Genomic DNA, 16027 nt, shown 5'->3' on the forward strand with positions numbered 1-16027 from the left:
CAGCTATCTGGATGACTGATTATTTTACACAAATGCAAATGACAGGAAAGCTGTTATTAATGGAAAATGTTACACGGCTGAAGGTGGTTGATATTTCCATTCGAGACATTTCACAAAGAAAGAGAATACCAGCAAGAACTACACAAAACCAGTGACTATCAAAGAAAAAAAGAACACAGCGTCCATCTTTTGAAAAACAGAGTAATATAATCTCTTTACCATAATTCCTAAATTAATATTCATGGATTTTTATGAGTTGGAAATAGGATGCTCAATCTGAGGTCTACCAGCCAGCCTACTTAGAAAGCATTTAGAGAGCAAAGGTTTTCACTGCATCCTTTGACTGATTCCTATAACTATCTTTTCAACTAGAATTTTTTTTTTTTTTTGGTATCGTATTAAAGCCTTTGCAAACTCTTAAGACCGTCAAGCAATCCCCAAAACTCTGGATGGCTTGAGGTAGTAAATATTTCAATAGCAGTTCAGCATTCGAGCCTATGCACTAAATTTCTTTTGAACTGGCCAATATCTTCGCATACTCAGGGATTAGTATCATTGGATCAGGCCCCCAGATATTTACATAAATTAAGACCTGGATTTTTGAAGACACTTAAGATAAAACATATACTCAAGTGCATTGAAGCATCAGGGCCTATAAACTGAAGTCAAGCTTCAGGAAACATTTGATTAAGCTTCTTTAAATCAAAGAACTAGCATTTTAAGGAGTTGAAATGAGTGATCCAGAATTAAATATTTGCTTTGGATTGTTTGCTTTGGATTCGCCAATTGTCAAGAGTAACTGATAAGAGTAGTAAAGCTGTATAAGATTGTACGTGACCAAACTAAAAGTGGCATATAATGAAGGGATGAGTGGCCAAGGCACAGCTAATTAATATAATTTGGACTGGGCTGTTGCAAAATCTCACGGGAATATTAAAAAACACTTGGATTTAAGTGTTACAAGTCCATTATGAAGTGAAACAGCCCAAGATCAAGGTGCTTGTTTTCACAACGTCTCTTTGTACGCGCTGCTCCTGGCTATCGCTGCTTTACAGTGACAGACACCTTCCATCGGTTTACGTGGGAATCACAGATGAAGGTTCAAAAAGAGGACGATAGCTAATGCTTTTCCATGCAGGCATAAAAACCCACCGCTGTCACACCCAGAGGTGCATAACTAAACTAAGCCACTGAGGCTTAACTGGGCATGCCTTGCTGGAGCAGGCTGGAGTGCAGGGACTACGACACAGGTTGCAGGTTCCTAAAAAAACCTCAGACCACTCTTCCCTGCACTTGAAAACCTATCAGCAGTGGGACCTTCACCAACTGTGGCAGTCACGCTTCCGCAATTGAATCAATTGACAGAGAGTTCTGCTTCAAAAGTGACCTTCTGATCCAAACATCTGTTTGCCACTTTCAGTCAAACCTAACAGATGGGCCGCATCAGCTGGGGAACAAAAACAAGACACCTCATCAGTACCCTGACTGCAGCACTTCGGGACATATCACAAATGGCTATTAAAAAGAAAAAAGACAGCTGTGGGGGGAGGTTGTCTTTAAATTACACCCACTGATATGTGGGGGTAGGAACAAACTCAAGACTTTGTTTTAAATCCTGCACCCCAAAGTTGTCCCTTTCCTACTCACTCTTTCTTCTCCCACCCAAACTCACTCCGTTGGTCTGGCAAAAGATACCAGCTCGCTTCCTACGGCCGCAGGTTTTCCCCCCTCTGTAAGGCAGGTGACTGCTACCCGCTTTGCATTATCACAATACAACCAATGCGATCTCTGGAAGGTGCCTAATTTGTTGCCACATGTTTAAAATACGTTTATAAAACCTGGTCGATGAAGTTTCCCACTTTGCATGATCAAAGTTTGATCAGTGATTTTTGTGAACGCTAGAATAATTAAAAGGCTGGTTTCCAAGCTAACCCATGTTAAGAGCACACACAATTGCATTTTAAGCAATTGGGCGCAAGAAGAATCAAGTATAGCTTAGTTTCTCATGTTACCACTCATCTTTATTTTCCACTCTCAATATGCTTTGTAACCATTAATGAATGCCTGTCAAAATGTAACTTTTACAAATGTGATGAAGATTTAATCAGACTGAAGAAAGATTACAATCACAGTGTTATTGTGAGCACTTAATGTGATAGAAGGATGGACAGTAGAAGGTTTCTGAACAAGTTCTGCAGTAGGTAAATGCACTCCCTTATGTTAGGTGATGATTTATCAAAATACCTTAAAAGTAGCTTGTTATCCTTTCTAGGACACAACCCTGCAACTCCCAAAATAGGAAGGAAAATGCCTTGGCTTGAGAAATGGTAATTTTTCCAAGGGAAGAGATATAAAAGCCTATGGTTACTTGGCTTGTCTTCAAGAGATTTAAAAAGATAAATAAATAAAAATTGGATTCTAGGCAGGTTCAATCAAGTGTAGGGGCCCAAAAAGCCGCTGAGTTTAGTCAGGTTTAGCTCTGTGCCTTTGATTTGTTTTGCAGTTGTGTCTGTCCACCTTCCCCAAACTGGTCTGTGATAAACAGCAAAGCAGGCACTCAAGTCAGGCCAGACAGCTCCTTGTGTGTGCACAACTCACCCAGACACTGCCTGCACCGCTGGCAGAAGGAAAAACCAAAGGTGCGTGCTCTACCAAAATTACGATAGCAGGGCATAAGGAAGTATTACAATTTGGTTCTGTGTTCAGTCAGCTCAATTTCAGGAAGTATTTAACATACAGCAATGGAGAATGGCTAAGTATTTTCATGGTGGTGATAGCCGTTGCCTAGACAGCCTTCTTCAGCAAGATGCTCAGCAAACAGAGCATTCGTAAAGCAGATGCAATGTTATACCTAATGTTTTTCAGAGGAACATCAGGAGTGCCTATGAGAGCAGAAGCATCACAACACCCCATGAACAGGAATGCTCCTTGTCCTGATCTAGAGCAGTGGTTGTCAGTTTTCCCCTCCACCATGTTAGAAAAAGGTCACAATAATCACATCCACAACTTACAGAAAACTAATCCTGCTATCAGCATTGTCACTTTTCCACCTGCCTTAGTTATTGTCACTACTTCCAGTAAAGATGCACCAGAAGAACAGTTCTAAAAAGGAATTTAAAGATTTTAACATGTAAAGAATTTTTGTTGGTTTCAGCTTCATCAAAAAAATTAAGCAACAGCAGGATACTGAAGCAACACGGGAAAATAAATGAGAACGTGCAAGATCGGAGGTACTGCTTCATCAGCAGGAAGAGGAATACTCCTCCAGCTCCCAGGCTGTGCAACATCACACTGCTAAAGACCTTGGGTAGGAAGAACTGCCAGTAATTATCATGGTTTGCACATCACTTTTTTCAGTAATTACTCTGGAATTTAAGAAATTCTGTGTGTCCTCATTTTGGTCTTTGGTACAGCTGATGCAAGCAAAAGCAGCACAGCTCTAGGGTAACATCAATTTGGGGCCATTTTGACCATGTCTTTAAGTTCTGCGACCCCATGAAAGCAGATCTGCAAACAGTTGTCCAGACTATACACATTTCAAGAAGTTTTCCTTTGAATTAGCTCTAATTTGGTCCCATGGACAGCGAGGCGTTCATGGTTGAAGCATAATCAGGAGCACTCCTGAAGTATGTCGTCGAGTTTAGTTTCATCCAAAAGGAATTCAATGAAGTGTTCCGAGAGCTCTGCAATATAAACTACAGCTGGGCAAGTGGAGATGATGGAGAGTTCTGCTTCAAGATTGACCTTCTGATCCAAACTAACTCACTGCATTTAGTTTGGTTTTGACTGATTGTACTGGGAAGCAATGCCTTTTCTTTATCCAAACATAGACTTAACAGGTTGAAATGTCTGCACCTTGACTCCACGGGAGATACGAGGATAGTTCAAGTCTTCTGGTCTCGTCAGCCCAGAAACAGCACATGGCAATACGAAGATGAGTGTTATGTGCGGTGGGAACTTCTAATAGGAGCTGGATGGAGGATCTTCATTGTTTCTCCCAGCACCAGTCTCAGGGGGTCACTTCTTTTTCAGTGACAGAAGACAACTGGAAAACTAAATTGCCTTTGCTTCATCATCCCTTTGGGTTTGGGCATTATTAACATGCAGATAAGGCCCAAGATATTCAAGAATACCAGCAAAAATGCCCAACCCTAGGTTTTTTTTTTTTGTTGTTTTGTTTTTTTTAAAAAAAAAACCCAAACCTGAGTGAAGTAATGACTTGCACTTCCCTGTTGCCACAAGGTGAAAAAGTTGGATCCAAATGTGAAAGTTGTATAGTTTAACGAGTGTGATTCATGCAGTGTCTCAGAACAATACATCATTCAGGTTTATAATTAGGTTTTTATATATATAACAAGGAAGATGAAAAACCTCAGAAAACAGCTTGAAGAAAAAGAACTTTCTGCTGATGAAAGATTTCTATGCAACAAAATGACAAAAAATTGTGGACACCTAACCAAAGAAATTGGTCTTTTACAGTCTCAAGTACTGCAAGCCAGAAGGCAACTCGACAGAGTCCTTTTTTAAAGCAAGTTCATTGAGCCGGGGAAGGGTGGAGGACAGACAGACACTAGAGAAAAGTGGTTTGAATTGTTTTAGCTGGAAAACAAGAAAAATTGATCACAAGTATGTGAGAAACTGGGCATGGATACATTTTCAGAAAATAATTTTTATTATTCTGAAAATAGATGTCTTAGTAATTTCTAAATAAGCTAGACCTGAGTAAAAGCAGACTTGTCCTTCGCATAGCATCCATGCCGATTCCCTCATTATTTCTTTTACATCATGATGATCTGACAAGGCTGATTTGTACTTTACTTAGATTTAACAGCAGTAGTAAGCAAACTGATAAAGCTTAAGAGTAAAGTAGCTTATTAGCACTGGCAGCTTAGCCAACAAACATCATAAAAAGGATTTAAATCAGAAATTGAATCCCCACCCCTTGCTTTTTAGCCGGTAACAGCAGAAGATACAGGATACCAATGAATCGCATCAGTCACCGACTGCTAAAACTGACAAGAAGCAAGAGTAGTACAAACTTGACATAAAATCTGTCAATATTGAGCCTGTCATCCCTATTGCCTACATAACGTGATCTCTATTAAAAGGTAAGAGAGCTTGGTGTCAAACTGGAAAAGCTGAACATACACCACCTCTCATGACAGATCTGAAGCCTCAACAACTGTCACACTGTTCCCCAAACTATTTAAGGAAGGGTGCAAATTAAATAACAGCAAGCTCAAAAGAATAACCCTCTCCCTGGAGAGAAAGTGGGACACCTGACGTACTTGCATTTTGTCCCTCAGAGATGATGCTAAGGAGAAAAGCCCACACTGCAGAGGACGAGCATTGCGTCTTGGCAGAGAGCAAACAAGGAGGACACGACCAAGCTTTCAGAAAAGCTTTTCATGTCACAAGGCTGGCTGGCAACGCTTTGTGCCTTAGCAGCTCGAGCTTTAGCGATACCTTGATTTCTTCTACTTCACCTGCCCAAAAGATCTCCTGCACTTATTTAAACACAGCTGCATTCTGTACCATGTTTTATTCATAATTACAGTTGTGCCTGAAGGCACACACTTCGGCATGGAAGCACCAGAAATTGCTTCGAGGCAAAGTTGATATTACATTAATATTAAACGCATTAATAAGATATTGCTTTGGCCATCCTGAACATAGAGAGGTCAAATGTTCAGGAACAACCTTTATTTTAGCACCTGAAAAAAACAGAGCAGCTAACTTTTTTTGAAAGAAGTTATGTAGAGTGTAAAAAATATACCGAGTTTCAAACTGTGCTTACCAAGTAAGCTAAATATAGTATGAGGAGTTTGATGTTTGATTTGGTACAGGAAAAACAGCTGAGAGGTGGAGAGCAGCTGCATTTCAAAGTGAAATTCTGAGCTAGCCTCTGTACAGGAACAAAGGAAGGCAACCTGAGCTCAGGCTTGCTTATCTGAAGTAACAACTGCAAGATGAAAGACAAAGCCCTTGTTGCATGTGAAAAGGTACTACATATTTTATCTTTTATGTATCAATTGCATTAAATACTGACTACTCAACAGGGTGTCAAACAGTGGATTCTCAAATGCTCACGTGGAAGCAGCTTTAAAAAAAAATTAGACGTTAAATTAGGAATTTAAGTCAGTTTAAAACCAAAATCTGACCTTCACATGGCAACAGGTTGCAGACTTAATGCTACAACGTACTAACAAAGCTCTTATATACTGTTAAAAGGGATGCGGTGTAAGCTCAGACTTTAAATATCTAAGCGCCCTAGCACAAAAGTTCAAATTCCAACAGGGCTGACTCAGTCCTTCCGCCTTCCAAAGTACATAAATCTAATTCCATGCAGTTTTACTGTGAAAGGAATTCTTAAAAGCAGGGGTCCTCCTCCCTGCTGTGCCGAAGCTGAGGGTTCCCTCTCCTATGATATTTTCCATTGTTTCCTGCCATTCTTCATTAGAGAACTGACTGGCAGGCTCTATGTCAGGTCCAGCGATCAGGTGGTTACTTGTGGATATTAAACATATTACTTTGAGGGCCCGACATCAAGTTATAGAAATACAAATGACTTGCAGTAATTTACAGTTAGTGCAATATAGTTCCACGTACTGGTTACATAAAAAACCCTGAACTACATTTTAAGCTAAAATGTTTTAAGAGAGTGGCATCAACTCCAAAATGAAAAGCTATTGTTCATTTGCTTACAAATAATTTATTAAGTATCCTAGCATGCTAGCAATCTTCAGGATACACCGAACTTGCAGGCAATTTACAGTCAGAGTTGTTTGGCCAATGTCCATGATGCATTCACTTTAACTATTTACTGTAACATGTTCTACCTTCAGTAGGTGCTGGGAAAGCCAATCATCTTCATTAACATCAGTAAAAGCAAGGCAGCATCACAAAAAAAACCCACCCAGCCCAGTAGGAGATACTTATGTTAAATAATTTCATGATTCTTTTTCCACTGTTTAATTCTTAATTCTTATGATCGCATCGAGAAAAAAAAAAAATCAAGTGTGTTTTGCAACTATCGGCTCACGTTGAGCAGACCCAGTTGTCCCTAACTCTATTGGGGTTCTTCCTACAGAACTCCTTTCCAGAGTTTTTATGTCTCCAGCAAGAAAGTCAGTCCGTGGATCTAGAAGGGACAATCACTTCAGAGCCAGCTAACAGAAGTAGAGAAAAGATAATTACGTGCTCAACTGAAGCATTCCAGCCTGTGAAGAGAAAAAAAAGAGTATCTGGTGCGAGATAAACAGGTAGAAGTGTTTCTTAGAGAACAGTTGTTTGAGATTTTAGCCTGTGATGATAAAGAAATGAGTCATCATCCATCACAATGAATATACTCTAAAGTTAAATCATTTGATGTGGTAACTTAAAACCACATTCAGTTTTAGATTCTTTTCTAAACCTACATCAAAGAGGAGGAACTTCCAGTAATTCTCATTAAACACCACAGATTTACACAGGTACTCCAGTACTTAGGCTCTTGAACAGCATTTTTCTCAGTACTTTGGGAGAGCTTCATGAAGTATCTCGACAAAAAGGAAAAAGAGACAACGATGTAACTGGGGAGAGACATGCATGGGGCAAAATAACCGCCCCAAGACTACCCAGCAGGCCACGGCACAAATGGACAACAAAAGGGCTTTTAAAAAGCCCTGTCAAATGCTGTAATCAGACTACACCACTTTGATAGCTACCGTCATTAAGGCAGCGCACACAGTAACAACTGCAGTTAAGACCTGTGCAGCACTACGGTAAGTTAATAAAAATATGATCTCAAATGGTGTATAAGCACCAAAATGACCATACCAGTTCAGACTGACTAGTGGTCTCTTTATACTACTATTCAGGTTTCAAAACTAAAATGCTTCAAAGGAAGGTGCAAGAAATCCCAAGGGAAAAGTCTGCTTCCAGTATGAATATATATATGCACCTTTTTTGCAGATTAACAGGGTTTTTTTCCCCTTACAAGAGTACAGTTCCACATCTTCCAGACAGCAAAAACCATCATTCGAGGAGGGATCCAGGGCAGAATAATACCTTCCAACAGAAAGAGTTGTTGACAACTTCTTTGTGAACATTGTATATTCAGATCTTGCTGTTTCTAGAAAGTGAATAGATCCTCTAAAGTTGTAAATTATGTTAGAGGTATGACAGTAAAGATGACTTTGAGATTACAATTCCAATAGTTTTGAAAAAATATAATTAAACATAGCAATGGTAATTTTTGCATAGCTAGCCAGAGTAATGTTATATATCCCATGCAGTTTATAAACATCTTGGCATATTAAGTCTCAGTAAGGTTTAAAAACAAGGATCTCCCTGAATTCCAATTACTCAGAGATTAAATATGAACCTTCCCACTCCCCCCTCTTTTCAAATTACCTTGATTTCTGAGAAAGACGACAAAAATACATACACATATTAGTATTATATCCTATGGCCTCAGTAGTCTGATTTTTCAAGTGGATGCAGAGAATAACTTGCAGAAAGATGGTATGACAACATTCAAAGAGCACATGCAGGTCACTCACCGAATCAGCATTCCTTAAGAAAAACAGTTACTTAAAGTAAAAGGATCTTTCAACTAAAGCAGTGCTTCAGAAGTGTATTTCCTACATTTCAGCAATGAAAAACACAACAAGAAAAACATTCCCAAATAGGATTTATTTCGTGACACTTCTTCACTGATAACATTTTGCAATCTATACCCAGGAGGAGGAACTTAAGGCTTGTTTGAACAAGATGTAACCTAGGGAGACACTATCTCAGAAGAATGCAGCACACACTGACTGATAAAAGCAACCCTTCCAAGCTAGAGGCATTTTAAGAGTTAATAGGAGTGGGATGCAGTTACCATTTCCTATCAAGTTGACAGTTTTGGCATTCAGTATCAACAAAAGTCTTTGAATGAACTGAACTAGCACTGTGTCTCTACTGTATGAATTTGGGAAATAAATGCATTGAGGTGGTATAGTCACTTATATGCTCAAAAAACCCCTCTTCATTTGATTTGAAAAATAATTTGGGCTGTTTCTCAGCATAAATTTGGTATCTCTTAACAGTTAATCCTGTAGGCATTTTCAAGTTAAAGGGCTAGAAAGAGGTTGACTGCTTACAAGTTTGATGTTAGGTCTATCTGTTAAAGGTCAGCATTTCAAGAGTTAAGAGTTTTACAGCAACATCAGCTCAACCATGCTGCAAAGATAAGCATCTTTTCCTGTCCTTGATGAATGCAGCTAGACTTCAGGTCCATTAAGAAAGCTGCTAGAGACCATTTCATTCAGCACTGCCTTTTTTCATGACCCTCCTACAAACTTTGCAGTTCATCTTCTACAACTGCTTGCTGTCCCAATGTTAATTCTTACCTAACTAGATTGAATGTGGTGAATTTTAACAAACATACTTCTTTTCCTGCTGCTCTTTTCTAGCTACAAAACTAATGCTATTCTGTGGAATCTGAAGCTCTTTTCCTAACGTACTTAGACAAAACATAATAGTTTACATAAATTTAACAAAAAAACCATCACATTACTATAGAGCACTTAATGAACAAGCTGAAAATATGTTCAAGTCTTGAAACAATTCTCTGAGAAACACCATTCAGATAATTTTAAAAGTAATGCAGAAATTTGTTCAATGGCCTACAAGTTATTTTCCAGGCTCTCCCAAAGCCAGAGCTATTGGCCCCCATAAGACAATTTTCTTATGCGCTTTACCTACCTACCTACCAGAAGGAAAGCTGTGCAGAGCCAGCTAATAGGAAAAGCTAATCAGAGGCCTTAGTCTTCAGAAACCCCTAGTATCCAAGTCAAGATGTACAAGCAGGCTTGCTTATCCAGGATACAGAACCTAGAATTTTCTCTACAGGGCAAAGAGAAAATTTTGAGGTTTTCAAATCCTTGAAAGAACTGACAAAGGGCTGATCATTTTTTAACTGAAGGAATGCACTCATGCATAACCTACCAAAAATAACGCTCATTTAGGAAGATAACAGAAGCCGAAGGATCAGTTCAAACACACATCCAGCATTATTCAGTCAAGAAGCTTTTGAGAAACCCGGGTGAAAGCACTTTTTCCAAACATCTCAGGCTAGTGGGGCTGGAGAGAGGCACCAAAACACCAAGGCAAAGGTTTTGGGCACATACAGTACAACTGCATTTCTGAGGGGATCCAATCCTTCTGGTATGCACTAGACTGTCTAAAGTATCCCTTAAGTGATCTGCTCAATGTTGCGCTGAAGTTTGTCTAAAATCCAGTTTTAGGTATACACATCTTATCTGGGATGCTGGTTTTTGGAAACTAGTTATCTTAAAGTGATCTGCCTTATTATGAGTGAGGCTTAAAATACAACCTTAAAATAAATTCTATTTTCTATAAATTCTATTCTATGTCAGAAGCAGAAATTAAGTCATTTGCAGCAAATGATTGTATGTTAACACTTATCCATCCTAAGAAATCTCTCTGCATCTACTTGTGGAAGGTGAGGAAGCAGGGCACAGATAAAAATAGATAGAATGAAATAGTTAATTTTTTAAATTTATTTGCAGCATGGTAACTTAAAGACTGGTGCACATAGTATTAGAAGTCTTGAAATTATGTTTACATACCAATATGTTAGTGAGAAATTACTTATGTCTGTATTCTGAAGTTGCTAATCCAAATCAATTCAGGTAAGCAAAACATTATGTATAGCTTATTTTAAACATTCGCTTCAAATTGCAATAATGTTAAATACAATGTACTTGTTAAGCCAATTTTATTTTCCAGTTTAAGTCATAGGATCCTTCTAGTATATTTTTATCTTTTTTCACATAAAAGTATTTTAAAAACCCATAGTGAATTGTATGTGGGATCTTTGACGTCTCAAAGGGTTCAGCTCAGCAATGCTCCTGCCCCTGGATTTCAAACCTGTATTTTCTTTATTACAAAAGACTTATTTTATTACAGGTTTGTTAAAGGATACTATATGAAAACTAGCTTACTTCTTTTTATCCATTGTGTCAATATTTAACTTTTACCATATTGTTTAGTGAAACACAGTAATGTGCTACTAAAACATATAAAAGGCAAATCTCAGTTCTAAGAGGCAAAACATTTATCAAATAAAAAATGGGTAACAGATTACATAGTGAGGAGGGATGCTAACAGAAGGGTATATGGTAAAATATCTACAGAAAACTACTCAGTGGTACTACCTCTGCACAGCCTGAACCACATTCTGGAGACAACGAATAAACTCAAAACTGGGCTTCTTGCATAGCTTCTTCATCAGAAGGTTGTCACCAAATCATGCTAGAGAGAAATACAGTGAATTGTCCGAAACATTCAAGTAGCAAACCAGAAGAACTGTAACAACTCAAATCCAAAAGCCTTTTTCTTATCACATTGCGTTCAGTATTTTTCTCCTTTTTCACTTTCTTTTGGCACAACAAATTTTTCGAGCTGGTGGTGGTGTCAATTATCTTGCTTTCATTTCTCTTATTAGTTTCCAAAGCCATCTGAATACAACAAAGTACAAAGGAACTGCAAGAACTGTACCTTATTGGCTAAGTGAATTCTCCATCTGTGTGGAGTCAGCAGACTACAGAAATATTTTAGAATAGGTGGGAGACTTGTGTTACTGAGTGGCAAAACCAGGAAAAGTCAAGTGAAACAAAACTTAAAGGAAGCAAACCACGGAGATTGGCCTCATTAAAGAAAATCCTATTAAAAGCCTTACCAACTTAAAGCTAGGCAAAGAAAGCATCTTCTGCTAACAGCATTACTGCTGTGACCCACAACTAGAAGCCTACCACATGCCAGTGTCTTGGCCCCAGACTTTTCTTCACCTGATAACGCTTATTCTTTTCAGAGGGAAGCGGGGCATCTAGCAATACCTGAAAAGCCGTGCATTTGCAGAAGTATATGCGTCTCAAAAAAGTAACAGTGTATACTATGGGGACCAGTAATTTGAACTCTTACTTCTTAGGGTGCATCATTGTGTTGACAAGCAAGTATTATTTCTGGCTTTCAAAACTGGTTTCACTTCAGAAAATGATTTTACTAGAAGATCTGTTTGCAAACTGAACTATGAAAATTTTCTACACAATTAAAGAAAAAAAAGCCATTTTCCCTGCAAGATGCATCTGACATTACAATTGAAAAATGCTTGCTATTGCATTGTAGTAACATTGGCGTAAGACAAACGCATTTTACGTTGTCTGTCTTCCTTACATCACACCTACTTTTGACAGGGACTTCTAATCAAAGTGAATTTACTCATTGATTCAATTTTGTCCTGCATCACAGTTCCATACCACAAAGTGCTCTGTATGTTTATAGCTGAAAGATAACCGCCACTGCTTGAAGAGACCAGAAAGCAAGCAAAAACCCACAGAAAGGGGGGGAATCCCAACATCAGAACTCTGTTTGTCTGTTTTTATAACATACATGATTCTTTTCATAAAACTATTCTTGTGTGGCATTGCCCCAAATAAGCAAGTCTCAGACATTTGGTTTGAGAAGTATTTCATCAGAAGACAAAATGAGAGACTGGGTTATCTTTTAATTTGGTAAGGAAGACAGTTTAAGGGCATTAGTCTTTCTTCTTTTAAAAAGGAAAAAAAACCCAAACAAACCAAAAACCCCAAAACCAGACAAACTAAAATTCACTGCCATGTTACTACAGCATAGCTCCAGCATTTCTTAAGGGAAAGACGATTTCTAGTGCAAACAGAAAAAGCAAGCAGTTAAGTATTACCAAGGAAATGATGATTGTCACAATGCAACAGAATGTTAAGGCCAGTTAATAATAACTGAATATTTATAAATAACACTAATTTCTATTAAAGCCTGCTTTTCCAAATATAACCAGAACAAAAGCACAACAATTCTGTAGTGTACCAAGTGTATATTTCAATTTACTGTATGCAGTCTAACAACAAATTTGGTCATAATTTACCAGATATACATAAATGATTTAAGTAGTAAAAGAAGATTCAGTTCCAAGAGAATAAGTTCATACCTTGAGGAAAAAAACAAAACAAAAAAAGAAGGAAAATACATTAAGAATGTAGAGCCAGGTCCAGTTTCTAAGCATTAAGTGAGCAGTATTCTAATAAAGCAGATTTAGGTGAATTTCAGATATATATATATATATTTATATATATAGACAGATCTACCAATTGTAAACTATGGTTTTAAAGGGGATAAATGGGATGGAAAAATCTTTATGCTATACTTACATATTCACAAAGCAGAACATTACTTTAACGTTTAAAATACTTTTTCATTCATATCATCTTTGCCCAACTAGTTTCTACTTTGGACCCCACCAGAATTACACATTACTCATTTCAGTCTAGAACAATGAGAATAAGATGTATTCTTCAGTGTAAAAAAAAAAAAAAAAAAAAAAAAAAAAAAGGCACCCCACCCTACCCACCCTCCCCCAAAAAACTAATCATCTGTCAGGTTTACAATGATGTGGAAGCTACCAATGAAACAAGTGGATGATAAAAAAAAGCATTTTAATTCCCATATAACTGTAGTTCAAACTTATCTTATCTTCAATCAGCAAAAACAATGTCTTAACATTATGTTACTGTTCTACTGATGTAAAGGACAACAGTAAAGCTTGTCTCTTTAAATACATACCAACTTTGATCAGATGGAGCACCATTAAGATTCTGTCCGTCAAAGCATAGTTCAAAGTTATCCACACAACTAGCATAATTTAGTTACCTGATATAAAATAGGAAAAAATATACTCATTTTAAAATTAAACAAAGCTGAAAAATATGGTGACCCTCAATTGCTTTTTATACAGTACTGTCACACTGGCCTAGCTACGTGTCATGATAAATGCTCTGCATATTTACTTGTTGTGACGTAATAGTACATCAGATATATTGTTCCAATGATTGCCTGAATTCATTTGCCTTAGGCTAGACAAAACAGAGGAGTTTAAGATGAAGGTGTAATGCCCTCCCCTCCCTACGAAAGAGGCCTGAAATCATTGGTACAATATTACAAGCCTAGGAAAAAAAATCCACATGGCTACAAAAATTCAAGTTTCAACGCCTCCTAAAAATTTGAAACAGAGTGTAGGGAGCATATCATCCTGAAAAGTAGACAACTCAAAGAGCATTATTTTGCTTTGGACTTTGTTTTTCTTTAAAAAAAAAAAAAATCCAGCAAATTAAGTCAACAAGTTAAATGTAATTGGTTTATATTAAACACTAGCAACAACCCATTAAGTACAAAAGAATAAAAAATAGTTTGTGTTCATTTTAATGACAAACGATGGGCACAATAGCCTAGTGTCCAATTCACACCACATAAACTAGCCAAAAACCGGACAAGTAAGAAATTATCAAGCAAGAAGTTTTTTAATATGACACTTTCTCCATTCCTTGTATTTTTATTCTGTGGGACTGAGGTATACACCAGGGAAGTCAAAAAGTTTGAGAGGAGGGGGGCCTTAGAGCAGGGAGGAAACATTATTACATCAGATACCTTTTAGCATGGCTATCTCTTTTGACTAAGTGGCAGAAGAGTTACCCATGCTCTGATCAGTCTATTATTTTCATTATTGGTCATTTCTTCTGCAAGATCATTTTGGAACTGATGAATCAGTAACAACCTTCTTGAAAATTCAAAACTGTGAAGAAACAGACACTAAATTAATGCCATTATTAACTTCTCCAGTGCTTATCACCTATACCACCTGCCAGCATAGAGCCAAAAGTTTTAAAACCAAATTTCAATACAGTGTTGGCGTTATCTGTGATGCATATTTAAATGATTGGCTTTCACCTATCAGAGTACGGGAGAGGTAAGGTTTGTATGGCAAAGACATGCTTGTGGAAACAAGAGCCACTAGCCCAAATTAGCTTCACTGGTTCACCAACAAAGTACGAGTGGATTTGGGAAAGCTGTCTTTGTATTTCCATACCAAGTTGCAATTTTCTTCATTCATGTTAACAGATACATGAATGTGTAACATAAGTACAGTTACTACTATGTCTGAATAGGACCCAAGTAGCTATATCCTATAAATAATAAAAAATACATTTTTCTTTTGATAACTGACTGTAGATGTGAGGACTCTGTATAATTCAACCAAATGGTTGTATGCTGTACAGTCCTGTGCAAATATCATAAAAAAATTAATAATCCTTTTTTGCTATAAGGCTTTGACCCTACATTTTTCACAGCAACATAACTACCATCCAGCCTGTACCATATTTTGCAAGCCTTCAGTCCAAAAATTCAAATAGTCAATCCATATAGTGTCCATTTGCGGCACCCTGAAGTCATATGCTCTGTCAGTCATCTAAAGGCATACAAACTTCCCCAGATTCATCCCATCGAGACTGGTCATTCTGTTCTTCTACATCATCACCAAGCTCCTCATCACCTTCTCCCACTTCATTTTCCTCGTATTCTTCATCCCTAGGGAAATCTGTGTCCTGCACCTGGTCTGCTCCCTCTTGCCCTCCAGGTTGAGATTTATCTGCACAGTCTACACAAACTCCATAACGTCGTGATCCATGTCTTATTCCAACGCTGGCTGCTAGCATGAAAATCTTCTTACACACCATACATTTATACTTTTTATCCTTTTTATGCACCTATGGAAGAGAAATAGTAACAGCTGAAAACATGCATATCAGGTTGCATTTGCATACAGTAACTAGAAAACTATAGTAATAATAATAATTATTAATACAAAAATTCATTTTTTGAAGTCTTCCGAAAGATATCCCAACACTGTTCAGAGAAAGAGAAGTACTACTAGAAATCCATTTGGACTACATGAGCTATTGCCCACAACCAAACTACCTGCTTACTGTTCAGCAGGTAGCTGACTAGCTGCCTGTTCCGTAAGCAGGTGAGTGTTCATTTTATGACTACTCACTGTACAGAACAAGACTCTCAAAGGCAATGAGAACCGTATAAGCACTTATGTTGCACACAGGTTCATATCTCATTTAGAAAATTGCCTTTATAATTTTAAGTCTAGAAACATTAA

The 16027-nt window shown here is 37.7% G+C and overlaps 1 protein-coding gene across 2 annotated transcripts in view; it reads right to left on the reverse strand.

Moving 5' to 3' along the window:
• Positions 1-10448: 10448 nt before the first annotated feature.
• The window catches only part of ZBTB10 (zinc finger and BTB domain containing 10), a 32559-nt gene continuing 26980 nt past the window's right edge, over positions 10449-16027 (reverse strand). Inside the window, exons 5-6 of one of the 2 annotated variants that reach the window (XR_012994592.1) lie at positions 13648-15626; positions 10449-13015 (exon numbers count right to left, since the gene is read on the reverse strand). Coding sequence is in view for 1 of the 2 variants with exons in the window: in XM_076329503.1 (XP_076185618.1) it covers positions 15321-15626 (306 nt within the window). In the remaining variant the exon portion in view is untranslated. Of the gene's footprint in view, positions 13016-13462; positions 15627-16027 lie in introns of those variants that run through there. The other variant, XM_076329503.1, reaches the window with a different exon arrangement.

The sequence above is a fragment of the Aptenodytes patagonicus genome, chromosome 2 (assembly GCF_965638725.1).
Source record: "Aptenodytes patagonicus chromosome 2, bAptPat1.pri.cur, whole genome shotgun sequence".
In the NCBI taxonomy this organism is placed as follows: Eukaryota; Metazoa; Chordata; class Aves; order Sphenisciformes; family Spheniscidae; genus Aptenodytes; species Aptenodytes patagonicus.